Source organism: Rhagoletis pomonella, unplaced genomic scaffold, assembly GCF_013731165.1.
Source record: "Rhagoletis pomonella isolate Grant_MI unplaced genomic scaffold, Rhpom_1.0 Rhpom_scaffold_00011, whole genome shotgun sequence".
Classification (NCBI taxonomy): domain Eukaryota; kingdom Metazoa; phylum Arthropoda; class Insecta; order Diptera; family Tephritidae; genus Rhagoletis; species Rhagoletis pomonella.
This window is the reverse complement of record NW_023458565.1, coordinates 11,192,647-11,209,534: the sequence shown is the minus strand read 5'-3', so window position 1 is coordinate 11,209,534 and position 16,888 is coordinate 11,192,647. Positions and strand designations below refer to the sequence as shown.

General features: G+C 34.7%; 1 protein-coding gene across 1 annotated transcript; it reads right to left on the bottom strand.

The window, feature by feature from the left end:
- Window positions 1-3,339: 3,339 nt before the first annotated feature.
- On the bottom strand, window positions 3,340-4,812 carry LOC118746607 (allatostatins MIP-like). Its single transcript, XM_036480454.1, has 2 exons — window positions 4,222-4,812; window positions 3,340-4,156 (listed from the first exon to the last, which is right to left on the bottom strand). The coding sequence occupies exons 1-2, from the start codon at window positions 4,790-4,792 to the stop codon at window positions 4,041-4,043; spliced, it is 687 nt and encodes a 228-aa protein (XP_036336347.1). The 5' UTR covers window positions 4,793-4,812; the 3' UTR covers window positions 3,340-4,040.
- Window positions 4,813-16,888: the final 12,076 nt, after the last annotated feature.

Genomic DNA, 16,888 nt, shown 5'->3' with positions numbered 1-16,888 from the left:
TCCCATAATTTCCTTTCCGACAGTAAGAAAGAACAACATTTTTAGTCCTAATTCTAAATCCACCACTGTATAGTATTGTAAAAATGCGATGCAACCCTGTAATGTGGGTTCCTTCCTCTGACAAAATGCTAGTTTCGCGGCAATTTCCGTGTCCGTCGGTAGTACTGCAAAGTTTCAAGTGAAAAAGTGAAATTTTATTAAAATAAGTTAGTGAAAAAAGAGTTATTCATCTTAATATGAATACAGTGAATATGAGTTCAACAAAATTAGCTAAAGTGTATGTCTGAAAGTATTTTATTGGTTTTAATATAGAAAAAGGGCGCTGCCGAGTCGCGGGCAGGACGTGCCATAGAAAAATGCCACAAAGTGTCAAGTGAAAAATGCAATTCGATTAAAATAAGCTAGTGAAAAAAGGGTTATTCATCTTAATGTGAATACAGTGAATATGTGTTCTTCAAAATTAGCTAAAATGTATGTCTGGAAGTATTTCATAGGTTTTAATATAGAAAAAGGACGCCACCCGCAGTGTCGAGTCGCGGGCAGGGCGTGCCATGGAAAAATGCTAGTCGCTAAGTGTCAAGTGAAAAATTTAATTTGATTAAAATAAGTTAATGAGAAAAAGTTATTGATATTAATTTGAATGCAGTGATTACAAAATTAGCTAAAATGTATGCCTGCAAGTATTTTATTGGTTTTAATGTAGAACAAGGACGCTACTGGAAGTGGCAGGTAGTATTTCTGCGTGTATACTTGTATGTAAGTTACACACAACCATAATAAAAGCAATCGCTTCGTTAAAGTAAGAGGAGTAGCAGCATCTAAACTTGCACTTCAGAGGAAAGTCGGTATGTATTTGTAAAATAAAATTAATATATATATATTACATAACTGATTAATGGGTACATGTCTATGTTTTGTGTTTGAATTTCATGTTTGTGGATCTCCACATACCCCCATTGCTTTTAGTTTAATTAAAAAATCTTAAACTGAGAGATCGAAATAAAAACTCAGACATATCAAATTTGTACTGTTTATAGGTTCCGATATTATTTGAATATTTTTTATTTGGTTTTTTTTACTTAAACGTTTTCATTAAGGAAAATTAGTTTTTAATTTATGCAAACCTGAAGCTACTAATTTAGTTTCGTCACCTGGGATAAGAGATTGTGGCATGTTATTTTCGGTGGGTTTTGGAAATCGATGTTAAAGATTCAGTCACAATTTCTCAAAAGCTGTGTATTACATACTAACAACTGAATTTGTATCATTGTGGTTGTTCACGCTTGCCTGGTTATCAGGTTGTACAACAATAAAATACACTACAGAAAATTTATTTTTAACCAGATAACCTTATAATCAGACAAGCGTGAATAACCACATTATTTTGAATGTTGCCATCACGTTCTGCTTTCGCTAGTATATCTCCTTCCAAGTGCCTTTCTTGAGCTCCTATTCCTTCTTCTGAGTGACTACCTATTTCCTTTTGTATAACGCACATTTGTCACGAAATTCTTTTTTAGGTCAGTAAAATTACAAATTTTAATGTTATGTTTTTGTGTTATGGTTTGTTGTGTTATTTTAGGCTATGTTATGTTGAGTTACGTTATTTTAATGTTATGTTGTTCACCTCATTTCACCTTAATAACCTCACTCCAACTCACCTCATTTCTTTCCACTCAATTCACCTCACCTGACTTCAACTCAGGTCAACTCAAATCACCCGTAATAATATTATTTCTCCTCAACTCACCTTATTTCACTTCAACTAATCTCACCTCAGCTCAATTTATTCTAATGCTTGAAACACAATACCCGGCGAACGGCGAAGTTCGCCGAATTGGGCGATGCCGTCGTTCACCGTTCGCCCAGCTATTTCGCCAACTTTAACAGAATGAGAGCGGTAGCGAAAACAGCTGATACCATTTCGTCGCACTTATAAGTGAGGTGACCATATTTTGAAAAACGAAACCATATTTCGAAATGATGAAATGATAACAAATATAAATATAAGGCAAGGGGGAATTATTATAAATTATTTTATTTTAAGCCAGATTTAACGAATCGTTCACTGTATTTTTCAACCATCAAAAATAATTCGTGTTACATGCTGTTTTCTTCTAAATCTTTGAAAGTAAAAAAACATACGGCCACCTTTGGCATGTACTGCCGCCATCGCCCAGCAGAGCGATAGAAATAAATATATCGTCACGAAACGCCGCCGAGCGAACTTCGCATTTCGCTTTGGCTGTGTTCAATTTCATATGCCGGCGGGTGTTCTAATTTGGACAGCGGTAATTTCGCTGTGGTGAGCTCGCCGTTCGCCGGCATTGTGTTTCCACGGTAACGCAATTTATTTTATCTTAACTTACCTCACCTGAATTACATTCACTTCACCTTAACTCAACTCAGCTCAACTCACCTCAAATCCCCTTAAGGTACGCATCTGATTACGAATCTGAAATCAGATCAGATTCTGAATAAAAAAATTTTACTCATACACCAGGTACGTACGCGCGATTTCAACTTTTTCCGTTATAAATAGTAGATCCAATATGGATCTTCCACAGACCTTAAGAACCCCTTAATTTTTAAGTTGTAAGGAAATATGATCGGTTTTATTTATTTTTTGTCGCCATATTGGATCCACAATGAATTAGTGGGAAGGGGAAAGTTTTTTGCGCCTAAGAGTATGTAATTGGCTGACGTCTGTCCATATGGGCAAAATGGCGGTATGGCACCGGTGTATGCCAATAAGCCCGAGATGATTCTAGAGCTGAACAACGAAATCATACGCATTATAAGTGATGTAAAACCCGAACAATGCCAAAAAGGCGTGACAAAAAACCCTTGTTATTAGCTAGGCATTTGCTTCCATATAAAAGGAATTGTCGAGCATACCTTAAATGAATGAAAATGCACAACGCCGTCAGCAAAAAAAAAAGAAAAACATATAAAAACTCAACTCGTGGAGGATAGACTGAAAATATGATGAAATAAAAAAAAAACTTGTAGTGTTTTATTTATAGAAGACAAGGTCTTCATGATACACCCTGTATTACTTTTTAGCCTTCTACCCATGCTAGCTGAATATGATTGTAGTTAACAAGGGGGTTAAGCTTCTCAACGCCTTAAAGAGCGCTGAGCCTCGCCTGGCCAGCGCTTAGGGTTAGATTACCAGTAATTCCTATATTTATCTAACTACTGATACTCGATTTGTTCTAGGCATATTTCAACATAATTATATACATACGCACAATCATTCAATGAAACCCCATATTTGATATGATATTTTTACAATACTCTTTATTTAATACTGTTTTTTTTTTATATTTAGTTTTGTTTTGCATTTTGAATCGTTTTATACATAAAACCAGACACAATTGACTGGTTGTGTCTCTTTTCTATTCTTTGCCCTTTTGTGAGTTTTCATTTCATGTACGAAATTGCTTTTTTATTGGGAGGAGAATGCTTAAAGACGCTCTTGGAAATACATATGTGAATACATTGTGAACCAAAACAAAAGAATTATACACATTTATGTACATACAATACATACACAAAACATTTAAGGCTTTCATACATTTTTGGTATTAAAAATCCACATGGAAACTCGATTTTTTGCTAAATTTCTCTTTTTTGTGGTAAATGTTGCTGAGGGGCTATTTAGATTCTTATAAATTTTAATACATGAGATTGTTAATATTTAATTTAAGTGCTAATTTGTTGTTACATGTATGTGTATGTTTGTATATTTAGATACTACAATCTACATATGTTGTAAACTGTATTTTACATTAGCATAGCTCCCGCTATATGAATTATTACTATTTTATACATATGAGAAATAATTTTACAAAGTACACATGTATGTAGTTGATAGGTTAAAATTTACAATAGGCTATAATATAAGTTTACATTTCATAAGTTTTGTTTTATATTTTTTAGGTTTTTTTTTTTATTCAAAATTTGTCATTCCATTTCAACTGCATACATTTTTAGAGGGTTAACGCCTAAATTGACTTCGGTGCAATCCCATGTATTTAGTTCAAAGCACGCTTGCCCCAGCCACCATGCAATTTCCCCCAATCCTTCGACGCACGTTTGCCCCACATGCCTTTGAGATTATTCCAGCCAGGTTCGCGCTTACCCCAGGCACCTAAGAGTTAAGAAAAACAAAATTATAGAAAACTACGCTCGCTACATCAATCTCAATCAGCTCACCTCTGAATTTATTCCATGTGGGCGCATTACGTCTCTTACCCCAGGCAGCATTCATTTTATTCCAAGCGCGTTTCTCCGTCAGCAATGCGTTATCATCATTATTGTTGTTGTTGTTGGTGAAACCTTCATTTTCCTCAATCGAGGTTAAGAGATCGTCGTTATACCTTAGACCATTTTGCTCTTCCTGTTGCCTGTCGTTCAACAAGCGATCCAGCGTACCGGCATTGGTTAGATACATCATGGAGTACTTGAGAAATGGCTCTTCGCGTTCACCGTTACTTATCAAAAGCGGCACTAAACGTTCATCTTCCTCCTGTTCGATTGTCTCCGGCATTAGCGGAGTACCGTAGTGTGCAGCACGCTTACCCCATGGACCCTGAAGCGCTTGCCAGTTGCGCTTTTCTTCATTGCCTGCTGGTACACCTGCCCCAGTGGCTGCATCTTCTCCAACTGTTGGCACAGCATTCACTGTGGGCAATTTGATATCCAGAAGGGCGATTACGAGTAGGGAATGGAAGAGAGTTACAAGGATTTTACACCTCGATTGCCGTTCGCAGTTTTGATGGGGCATTTTGAGTTTGGTTAGTGTTGTTGTTGTAACTGTGGCAGAGAGAGAGAGAGAGAAGATGGACATTTTCAGGTTAATCGTTTATTGGAAATAGAAAAGTGTTTCATTTGCGGTTAAGTTTTAATAAGTATTAATATTTGAGGACATTCATAAAAATCAAAGTTTAGATACTTTCAGACCTGAAAACAGCGAAAATATACCGAAAAGTCTCGAAAGGCTTCCTTAAGGTCTAAGCGTTTTGGAAGTGAAAGCAAAGTATTTTTTTGATTTTTAATTTTATTTTTGGTGTTTCAGCTTCATGACTCAATAGCCCAATTCCGCATCGGTGACAAAATTTTTGTAACCCATAAATTTAAAATATTTTATAAACTTTCTCGTAAAAAAAAACTGGGACAACAATTTGTCACTGATATAGAATAGAACCGTAAATCTATTTTTCGAGAAAGCAATTGAAACTAATTGAATAAATATTTTAGATGATTTTCACTGAAGGTCAGTTTTGTCATATGTATCTTTACGGCTGATTCAATGCAAAGGCTCCTCTCCGCTTCGTTCAGTGTGAACACTATCCGCTCTTCCTTGCTTCGCTCGGCGCCACTCGGCATTCTGTGTGAACGCACCCTAAGGCATCATACAGTTCCATGAGTAACGTAATTATTATTGTTACTGTTTTTTCTGGCAGGCTGTTGGTGTGAGTTTGGTTAATGAATGGTGTTTTTGGTTCAGTGTATTTGGAATAAATTGTAAAAAAGATTTAAGAATTTAAAATAGATATATCTAAGGACAATCGGATGAAAGTGTTTTTATATAGGAGACTGTAGGATGGACTAAGGTGAATGTTGTAATTCTGCAGCATTCATTCTTTTAAACAAAACTTAAAGTATTTTTTTAGAAAATAAATAGTTTCATAACAAGTAAATTTTTAAAGAAGTCTGATTTTTAAAGAAAAAATAATTCGAAGGTCCGAGTTCCAGATATTCGGATTTTTTAATCACTTTTTCGAACATCTGGATAGTAAAAAACTGGCAAAAATTACCAGCCTAGTAGTACTAGAGTGAATATAATTTGGTTTTATATCAATGCCAAATTGTTTATATCTTATTTAATATAAACCTTCATTTCAAAATAATTTGGTGTAAATACGAATATATAGAAACCTCGACGTAATATTTCAACTAAATAATTAGTTAAGTTAAATTTGCCTTTTAAAAATGAGAACAACCCTTTCAAAACTGTTTAAGCTGGTGGCAACTTCTTCAAAGTTTTTTCTAAAAAAGTATTTTAAAGGTAAAGCTTTTTTAAACTGATATCTATAAACTTGTTAAATAAATAGACTTTCAATTTCTAAAAAAGTGGCAACCCCGTTAAAAATATAAATAAAAAAATAAAGCCTTCTTAAACTCTGCTGCCTACACACATATGTACGTGTATAAATTAAATTGATTTAAACTTTTCTCGCAGGTGGCATCCCTGTGCATATCATATTATAATATTTAATTTAACTGGGGAGTTAACTTAATTTTGAATTTCTAATCAGGTGGCAATACTCATTGAAAATATGTGCGAAACTCTGTTCACGAATGCTATTTAAGGAAACCAAAAAAAAAACATGTCTTCTTTAAAGCTTTATTGCACTTAAAGAATTTGAATTAAAACTGACACACACTCATATTTAACTTTAATTTTTTAATTAGATGGCAACCACATTTAAAAATATTTGTCAGTAAATTACATCGTTTCTGATTGCCGTGTTTTACCATGCTTTACAGTACGATTTTACATTTTTATCGTCGAGGTGTGTGGAAACACTATTGAAAATTTAAAAGTATCGTTGTTTTAGAACTTTCTCAATTACATAATGTGAGATTTGACGTCAAAATCTGGATAGCGTTTATCTTGAATCCACGAGTTTCTACGCTCTCTGGTTAAGTTAATTTGCGCTCATAACAGTGTGCTCCATTTAACATATGCATTAATTACCATTGGCAATTATGTATACCCTTCGCCTGTCATATGTCAAATGAGTCTACTTGTTACACAGTCAATTAAAACATTACCACTCAGTCAACTCCAACAATAATCATTGAGTAAGATTTTATTGTGGTGTCTACACCAATGCACGGACTTCCAATAATAATAGTAGTCGATTTTACATATGAAAAATGGTAGAAGTTGACCGATTTTTTAAAAGAAGCAATAAAAGCTAGTTTCAACTCGTATAAGATAAATTAAGGCGAATTCACAGCAGCTGGATTTTCGCCTTGGTGGTTCTTAATGCCAAAACCTATAAAAAAGACTGGACCCGAATCACGGCATACGTGATCGAATAAAACTCGATTCGAATCGAATGAAATAAAATGACACCTGTTTTATCTCCAATACGATCTAAGCTGAAAAAAACGATCTCCCTCCGAATGCCGTAATCCCAAAAAAAATTTCGAATCAATTCGATCACGGATGCCGTTATTCGGGCCCTGGATTAATTTGATAGGAGGCTTAAACAATTACTCTCCACTACAAATTTTTTGTATTAAAATAAGATTTGAAGTGCTTGAAATTTGCAACCTACTAATTGGGCAGTGGCCCAAACAAACGTATTTTAAATGAAAAATATGTACAAAAACAGCTGATACAGATGCTATTTCAACTTTTAATTGGTTATGGTCAGAGTTAACTTTTCATTTTTATTCAAGGTGTGTTCGATGAAGAAATATGTATACTCCGCGTTCATTTAAATCTCTTTTCTCGCTTTTTGGAAAATATTGGTAGATTTTTAGCCTTTCTTGGTAAAAATTGTAGTAAATAAAATATAACAAAAAGGTGGGTACATCTACCAATAGAATGGTTAAGTCCGTGCACTGGTCTACACGCCCTTCAGTAGGCTATGAAAACACTCAAACAAACCTTTGCAACATGGCACTGCGGTTTACTTTTGATTAAATTCTGTACATTTGTCTAGCTTTTAGGGAAATATGAATACAAATTCGTGAAAGCTAAACAAAATTGAACCAAAAATTTATATAATTTCTGGCTTTTGCATTTTTTTTTTCAATCTAAACCAAGGCGAGTTCATATAAGGTCGTAGCGGTAGTACAAAGGTTGAGCCAATCTTCGCTCAAAGGAAACAAAACTCCAACAAATCAGCTGTTCTAGCAACACCTACTAATGTTGAAAATTCTGTAATTTTTTTTTATCGATTTTTTTTTCTTTAATACAAATCGAACACAATTTTTATAACTACATAATATTATATTATAAAATTTTTATTTATTTTTATTAACGTTTTATATCTAAACAGTTCTAATTTTATGCTGTTTCGATCTACTGTGCCGTAGTGTAAAGAGTTGTTGTTGCGTAGTTAAAAAGCATCTAATACCATAAATGCAACAAGCAGACACTTCCGAAAATATATGAAAATGCATATACATACATAAATACAGACTTAAAAACATACCTACATACGGCATTTTAGTACGGTATATGACTGAGCACTTTTAATCGCTACACACCTAGCACTACACGACTTCATTCAAGGGCCAAAATACATACTAACAAGCGTATGTGTATACGCCGGTATGTACAAAGGTGAATACTCGGTTTTTTCGTTTTTTTTTTAAATATCCATGGCGGTTTTTTTAAATCTCGATTTTTCGAATATCGAATAAACCGGATTTTTTTTTATGGAACAAACCGTTTTTTTTAATTTCATACAAATCTTGACCTCTCAATAAAAGTTTTGAGTTCTTCGAAGTTTTCAAGGCTTTTGCCAGTTTCGAATAGTTTTAAAATTATGTCCTAAGCTATTGGGGGGTGAACAGTATATCATATTTGATTCCAATAAATGTTTAGTGAACTTCTCCTCCAATTCGCGTTTTGCTTCTTGATGTGTGTGAAGAGATTTACACTTTTACACAAGTCCGGATGAAGCCTTTTTTCTGACAGAAGTACACTCGGAGGTTTGCCATTTGAAAAAACGTTGTTTTGATGTTGCTGGGACCGCATATTGAACCTTGGACCTCCCGAGTGGCAGTAGGCACGCTACGGCGGCAACAGTACTACTCAAATTCAAAAAAAGTGTTTTAAGTACTTTGAATACAAAAAAGAACCTTGAACTTATTTTGCTTTGCTCTTTTCTAACTAAAAGCAATTTTACTTTTTATATTTATTATAATTTTGTGTCATGGAAATTTCGGGAACCGGGGTTTTTTTTTTGAATTGCCATTTTTCGATTAACTCGAAAACCGGATTTGGACAAAAGGTGCATTATCGCACATCCTAGTATGTACAAAACACATTTGCTTCTGCTTCCAGTGGTATGCGATTATAGCTAAAAGGTATAATAACCGTTAGAAATTATGACCCTATAACACACACACAAAAACAACAAACGCTTTACTATTTGTGTGCAAGCAAAACAAGCTTCGTACGCAGATTTTCACCGCCGAAAATCCAAAAATCGACCTAACACAACCGAACAGCAGCAGCATTGCCGAATGCACAGCTTAAGGACAGCATTTGTTCATTCATTTGTTAAGTTTGTGGTGTGTGAAAATTTGCGTGTTTACTTAGCTGTTGCTGTAACGTTACGTTGCGCCACTTCATCGCCTGCGCCAACGTACGTAAATTCCAACATCGCTCATAGAAATCGATAAGATCGACAACAGCCACTCAGTGATGGTGGCAATGTGTTGCAGTGAATAGGCGCAAATTGACAGCCGCTTTTTCGACTATAACAAAACAAATCATCATCAGCTACGACAACAAGCACAAAATGCCTGCCTTGTTTGGTAATAAATAACATTTTTCAGCAAAGGTAAATATTTCACCTTTTGACTTCCTATAGAAAACAAGCAAGATTAAAGAGCAGTAGGCTGATGGCGGTCAAAAGTCAAAGTTTTAAATGAGGATTTTCAGTGTATTTGTGATGATAATACACACACATTAACAAATTATTGTAGGTACATACATATAAAAAAGTAGAAAATAATCAACCGCTCTTCACTTACGCCAGCTCAGTGACTAAACATTCATCATACGCCCTGTGGTACGTACGGGCATTAGTGAAGTCACTTAGCTAGCTATATTCATATGAATACTTACATACCTACGTTAATTCATTTGTAAGTGAATTTGTGTGCATATGCAAGACAGAGCCCGTCAAACAGTAGCCACAAAACGATCTTTCATTCTAGTATCTTTTTCACTTCTTACTATATGTATGTATGTATGTAAGTATGTAATCACATGTTGGCACATACTTTTACATACTAAATGTTCTATTCATGCTTTGTCTACGTCTAATCCAATGTAAGTTTTTTAGCTTTGCTGTATTCTTCTTATTATTTTATTGAATAGAAGAGCGTGCTTGTGTGCCTAACGCTCTAATACATAGTCGGAAATTCTTTTCAGGTTACGGCAATTATGAATTTTGATTTAAATCATTTGTGGTAAAAGTGACACACTTTTGCGATGGGTTCAGGGTCTCACGATTACGTATATGAAATTAAATTACCGTTATATGTTATGTAGGCGCGGTTATTGTCCAATTTCAAAAATTTTCTTATGTGTGTCTTATGTTTTCTATGATGTTGGTGACGCGGCAATTGAGTTACAGCAATTATTTGTAAGTCCGCGGGTATCACTAGGAGGGTTGCCACCTATTTAAAAAATTAAATTCAACTTGAATTAAGGGAATTATGTCACCATATGGGTGCCAGAGGAAAAGAGTTTAAGAAGGAGGTAGTTGGAAATATCCTAAAAAGCGTTGCCAACTTTTTGAAAAGTCGAATTCTGTTAACTTATACACCCTGAAATATTAAACTATGTGAAACTAATAAGCATTAAGAAATATTTAGTTTGAATACTAGCCATATTTCTGAGGTGTCTAAAAAGGGTTGCCACCCGTTTAAAAAGTTAAACTAAAAATATTTAATAAATTAAATTAATTATTAAAATATTCGTACCAATCGAGTTGGGTTTGCAAAGGAGTTATTTCTGAACTATATTTAGGGTGTTGCCACAGGTTTCAATCATCAAATTCAACTTAGTTCATCAGTTAATTAAAATGTGTATTACTATGTGCGACGAAAGAAATTCAAGAAGGTTTTAACTTGAAAATACTTTTGAACAGTGTTGCCACCTGTTTGAAAAGTCGAGTTTAATTAACTTATATACAAGTTATATGAAATATACCATACTGGTATCAAACGAAAGAGAGTTAAGAAGTCTTTAGTTTGAACATTTATAATATTTGAGGAGAGTTGCCACTTGTTTAAAAAGTCACATTAAAATTATTTAGTAGGTTACTATTTAAACATGGGTATCAATCGCGGTGGGCTTGAAAAGGCTTAATTCCGAAAATTTATTTAGGAGGGTTGCCACGTGTTTGAAAAATCAAATTCAACCTAATTCATCAGTTAATTGAAATATGTATCACACTGTTAGACGAAAGATATTTGAACGGATAGAATTTTATCCTGTATGAAAGTCGATTTTTTTAACTGATACCCAAGTTTTATGAAATATTAAAATATACTTAGGTGGCAATCGAAAGAGATTTATGAAAGCTTTAGTTTGAAAATAACTTTGATTAGGCTTGCCACTCTGCCATACCCATCTAACTAAGTACATATATATATATTACACGAGAAGGCATTTTTTGTGATGGTCATTAGATTTGCACCGTTCTTTCGAAATTCAAATATGAGAAGACAAAGTAAAGACCTTGACCTTCCTCGTTTTCCGAAACTTATGCACAGAAAAGCACCAAAAATGTGAAAAATTGTGAAACGGATAGGCTTTCGGTTCTTTTTATGAAATTTTTCTTATAAAATTTTTCGCTAAAATCGATTTCATTCTTAACTTCACAAAGCTTTTTCATGGTTAAGGAAAACCAAATAAAAAACTAACTTTAGATTCAGTAACAACTTGAATTGCACTAAATATTTTTTTATAATATTAATATCTTGCATCTGATGGCATCCGATGCTGGGACTTCGAATAACATGACGACGTTGATTAGATCGTTTAGCCCAAGTTTCCGGATACCAAAAATTTAATAAAACCGCACTTTTGGCAAAAAGAAAAAAACAATTTTCTGTTGGCTGGGTTGTTCTTAAATAGTTTTTGTATGCTTACAGTATAACAATAAATGCTTCTCATTTAACACAATTTTTATATGCTTCTGACTGTGAACAAAGTCACGTTGTATAAATGTTGTTATAAGCCATATAACAGGTGTAATCCAGAATGAAAGCCATCACGTACTAGGATATTTTTTTATATTTACACATAAGTACATATACATACATTTTGTTTGCCTACCAGACTAGGCACACTGTATACTATAGTGGTCCAAAAACAATAAAGTCGAAATTTTAATGCCGCTACCACCTAGCATTGTTTTGAACCGAAAAAAATATGCTCCTATTTTTTATTTTGAAATCAAAAAATATTTAGGGGGTGCTCACAGCGCTCAAAGTTTTCGATGTATTTCATATGTATGGGGGAAAAAAAACTTTTCATAGAAATGGTATAAAATTTTTGAAAATCAATATTTTTCGATTGGCAACTACTATTTAAAGAGCGTTGGCTTATGTATTGAGAATGCATACATTTGTATATTATGCTGTACCTTCTGAGTAAAAAAAAAAATTGTATAAAGCAGTTTGAAAAAATATATATATTTTTTCCCAAACCTATCGGTCGTCTTTTTACATTAATTGGTGAGAACTACATTTTATAAATTTTTCAAAAAACCCTTCCTAACAAAAGTTTTAAAGATTTTTGGAGAGCTTAGATTTACTGTCATGGGGTTACTTGAGGTCCATGAACTCTGGAACAAAACAAAAAAAATTATCCTCGAGACGAGAAAATCGATATATCATACCTTAGGAGCCGACTGCAAATGTCAAAGATATGACGAAAAACAAGTCTCAACGGCCAACACACAAATATAAAATTCACTACTAATAAGGAAACGAAGGAAAAATTAAATATTTGGAGATAACAATTAAAATAAATAAGGACAATTAAAAAATAAGGAAAAACCAACTACCACACCAAAATTGAACACTCGCAAACCATACAGCAGAAAAAAACAATTACAGCCAAAAATCTCCACTTGCCGCATAAAGGACAACGCATAAATGTATTAGAGAATATGTAGATATGTATACAAACAAAATACTTTCGTCGGAAAAATAAAAAATGAGTAAATCAGGACAGAATCTCTGCAACTGCATAGATCCAAACTGCAGAAACCAGGAGGAATAAAATAACTTAATTTTAGCTATCTGCGAATCCAGGCCAAAATTAATCAAGAAGATGTAAGCAGCAGACTTCTACCTATCGTAGGAAGCACACAAAGAATCAACGACCCTTTAGCACGGCTACAAAATAGTGATGGACAAACAGAATCCACACTGAAGATGACACAACGCCGAAAATGGTATGTCTTAAAACCAAATTCGAAAAGGGATGACGTAAATCGTTCCGCAATACATATACTTATTCTTCTTCTTCTTATTTGGCACTACGACCATTTGTTGGTCTGGGCCGAGACCAAAAACCTTCTCCAAGTTCCTCTCTCCTTTGCAAATTTGTGCCAGTTCCTCAACCCGAGTGCAGAGGGCGCCCTACTAACTCTTCGCCACCGGCTTTAAACGGCTCAGCCGGAATAACCTTGGCTCCACGTGCTTTGTTGCCTTTGTTGCTAAGTCGCCTTATTGCTGGTCTCACCTCGTTTTGGTGGAGTAGAGGAATTTCAGCTTCGTCCCTATACATTAGTTCGGGTTCTCCTTCATCAAACGCACCACCTGTGTCGCCATTAAAAGCGTTCCGTCCATATCTCAAGTGTACTCTGGACATCTGTTACCAGATTTGCATCTTCATCTTTGCAGGAGCTAGCCCCGGTCTTAAAGCTATTTGATTGCTGCCTTATTTTCTGATAGAATTTTCGGCTGTCAGTATCTCAAGCTCTTCGGACTCACGCCTCTCTACCCATTTTATATGTATTTTTTTTTAAAGACGTCTCTCTTCCCCACATTTTTCCCGGTATCATACTCCTACCTTGTCGGTAACGACAACAACGAAAATGAGAATAAAAAAGCGACGCCTACCAAAAGTAATAAAAATATTGTATCTGGAGAACCTTTCTGTTTTTCGGAAACTTTCGCAGCTTCAATTGTATACTTTTTTTAGTTCAGGTACCTCAGTTTTGTACCTCCGGAATACCAGCTGTCGACTACCTAGTCGTAATTATTTCAACCTTAACATAATATAACAATGAATGTTAAGTGTACGAAGTCATAAATAATAGGATTACATACTACATTGTTCTACTTATTTTTTCCCACGCTTTCGTATTTATATTCAAGTCATTTCAATATGAGTAACCAAGTGGTTAGCACACTGGTAAAGCCAAAAATATTCGGCCATTTAGCCAAAATACCAACGTTCGCACTTCACACGCACAAATAGTATTCATCATTGTTTACATACACGAAAAAATGTAAGCAATTTGTTATTTTATAAATATTCTGAAATGCTTGGGTTTAAGCACTAAGTGCACTAAGAATGGATATCAATCATAAATACAGTACATACATATGTACCAAGTATACATATGTATATATAAACCACATAAACATTATGTCTGATAGGCTGTTGACTGACTGCTCTGTATCCATGCAAAACAAAATTTATGACATACGCGCCTAAAAATTCTAATAAAACAGCAAAATAAGTATGTATGTGCTCATTGGAAGCACTTTTACAGAACACTTTCAATGCAAATATTGCAAAATTATGACATTTGAAATGGCCTAATGGAAAAAAGTGAAATCGTTCAAGTACCACTAAAAACGTATGCCAAGTGTTAATATACTTACGGGCGATATTTATACTGCAGTACAGTGAAATAAAGTTATGTGGGCACAATTTGCAAAAGTCATAATAAGCAAATATTAGGGAGTTTACTATATGTATACTTATGTGTCGATGGCAACATTGGTCCTTACAATAAAAACAGAGCCAGTGTCTGTAATGGAGTGAAGACGATGATGTCTACAATAAATGCTATCGATATCAGCAGGAAGGTCGAAATAAGAACTACCTTCTTTACATTATTGCGTGCTTAGGCGACTACCACCAAATAGCGCCCAAATGCATACTATATCAGCCATACACCCACAAATTACGCAATTGTATGTATGTGCACAAATTTCCTTAATGAAATTTTCGCATATGCACTTCTCAAGTGTCATATAGCAGGTCTTATTTATTAAAGACATAAGTTGTCGGCCGCTGTGGTGTAGTGGTCTAATGTTTCCTTTAATACCTATGTAGTGTATTAGATTAGAACATTAGACAACATGTATACTTAATTGCAGTGAAAAGTACTACGTTGTCATTTTCGCACAATCAATTGTTATTGCTTTCCTATAGAGTTTGATAAAACACGTGGATACATGGCGTATGAGTAGCATTCATATTTGACTTAGGAAAAAAAAACTAATAATTGGGCGCATTCACAAGAACACTTTGATCATTGATCAGTGATCATTGATACTCGATCTGAGGTCCGTTTGACTCGTACGCCCTCAAAATTTCGTGCAAATTGCGAAACATGCGATTTGTTTGCCATGTTTTCGGTGGGATTCGCGTTCAGCAAATCAAATATATGTCGGAAAATGGATCTGGTTAAAATCACACAACAAAGTGTTCTAGTGGATGCGACCATTGAATTTAACAATCCATAATCAAGAATGATAGAATACAAGATTGCGCATTCCTGCGCAACGAATAGGAAAGAGTAATTGGAGATGGAGGAGAGAAATAGTGTTAACTGTCAAACTATGGAGTTCGCCATATTTACATACATATAAACATCTCTGCATACATACAAACAGTTTGCTAAAATGACGTCACACGAACAACTGATTCTGTCAAATTCGCCAAGAACAAAGTAGCGGTACTGCTGATTGCGCCACCTCTGTCTCCCTGCATCGTGATCCATAATCATTTTTATCCGTTAAGGAATTATTTTAGAGCACACGTAAAAATTGCGTCAGACTGAGTGGGTTATACATATGTCCATAGGTATTAAAGGAAACATTAGACTGACTGCTCAACAGTGTGACACCAATTAGGACATTGGGTTTACTCCAGATGCGCTCAAAATTCATCGAATAATGCTTTACCTCTCTTTGGGCTATGCCCAAATATTTAGACCTACAAATAAGGATACCAGAACAAAATTATATTGCTGGAAATTGCTATTCTAAGAAACATTCCTTCGAGTTGGGCTCACCAAGAAACTATTTTTGACTACCTGAATACAGATGAACCCTACTACGTACGCTAACCGAGGTTGGGAAAAAGATCTCTGAAAGATAATGAGGTAGAACCAACCCAAGATGTTAGCCTCAGCTTTCCAGCGTTTGTGGCGATGACTTCTAAATATGCCCACTCAAACTTTCTGAGCTTCCTATAGAGCTTTGGAAGGCTGTCGTCGACCAACTGCGGAACATTGCTCTCGGTACGCTCAGATATATAAAAATATTTTCACATGTCTTTCTTTTTGTAGTACTCACTGTATCTACCTATAGAAAAACCAATAATAGCAAAGCATCTGCTTTCCATTGTATTATTGCTCGTAAAAGAAGAAGTGCATCATCAATACTATTGATATTATTTCCGCAGTTTTTAAGACCTACGCCAATGAGCAGGTGCAGCTTCTGGACAAAAACAATGTAGTTTGAGACAAAAATAATAAAATACCGTTGCGTATCTGGAAATTACATACATACAATAATTAAAGATACACATGCAATAATTAAGACATAGATTTCGCTAAAAAAAAACCCAACTAAGTACTTTGTATTAGTGGCAGCCACCTCACAACAAACTCGCTAAATTTTATAAACCAGTGGAGTTGTAAAGTTATGTTGTACCGACGTCAATTGCGTGCGGCTCATGAGTTACACATAGGTTTATATTACGAAGACATATTCGCCAAATATTTAATTTTTACAGCTAAGCGACAGCATTATAATTACACTGGTCTACAAATTTCAACTTTTTTTCTGCGAATAAGAC

Coding starts and splice junctions, on each gene's coding strand:
- LOC118746607 (XM_036480454.1), bottom strand. CDS start 4,792: ATGCCCCATCAAAACTGCGAACGGCAATCGAGGTGTAAAATCCTTGTA. Junction 4,157..4,221: donor CACATGGAATAAATTCAGAG/GTGAGCTGATTG, acceptor CTTAACTCTTAG/GTGCCTGGGGTAAGCGCGAA.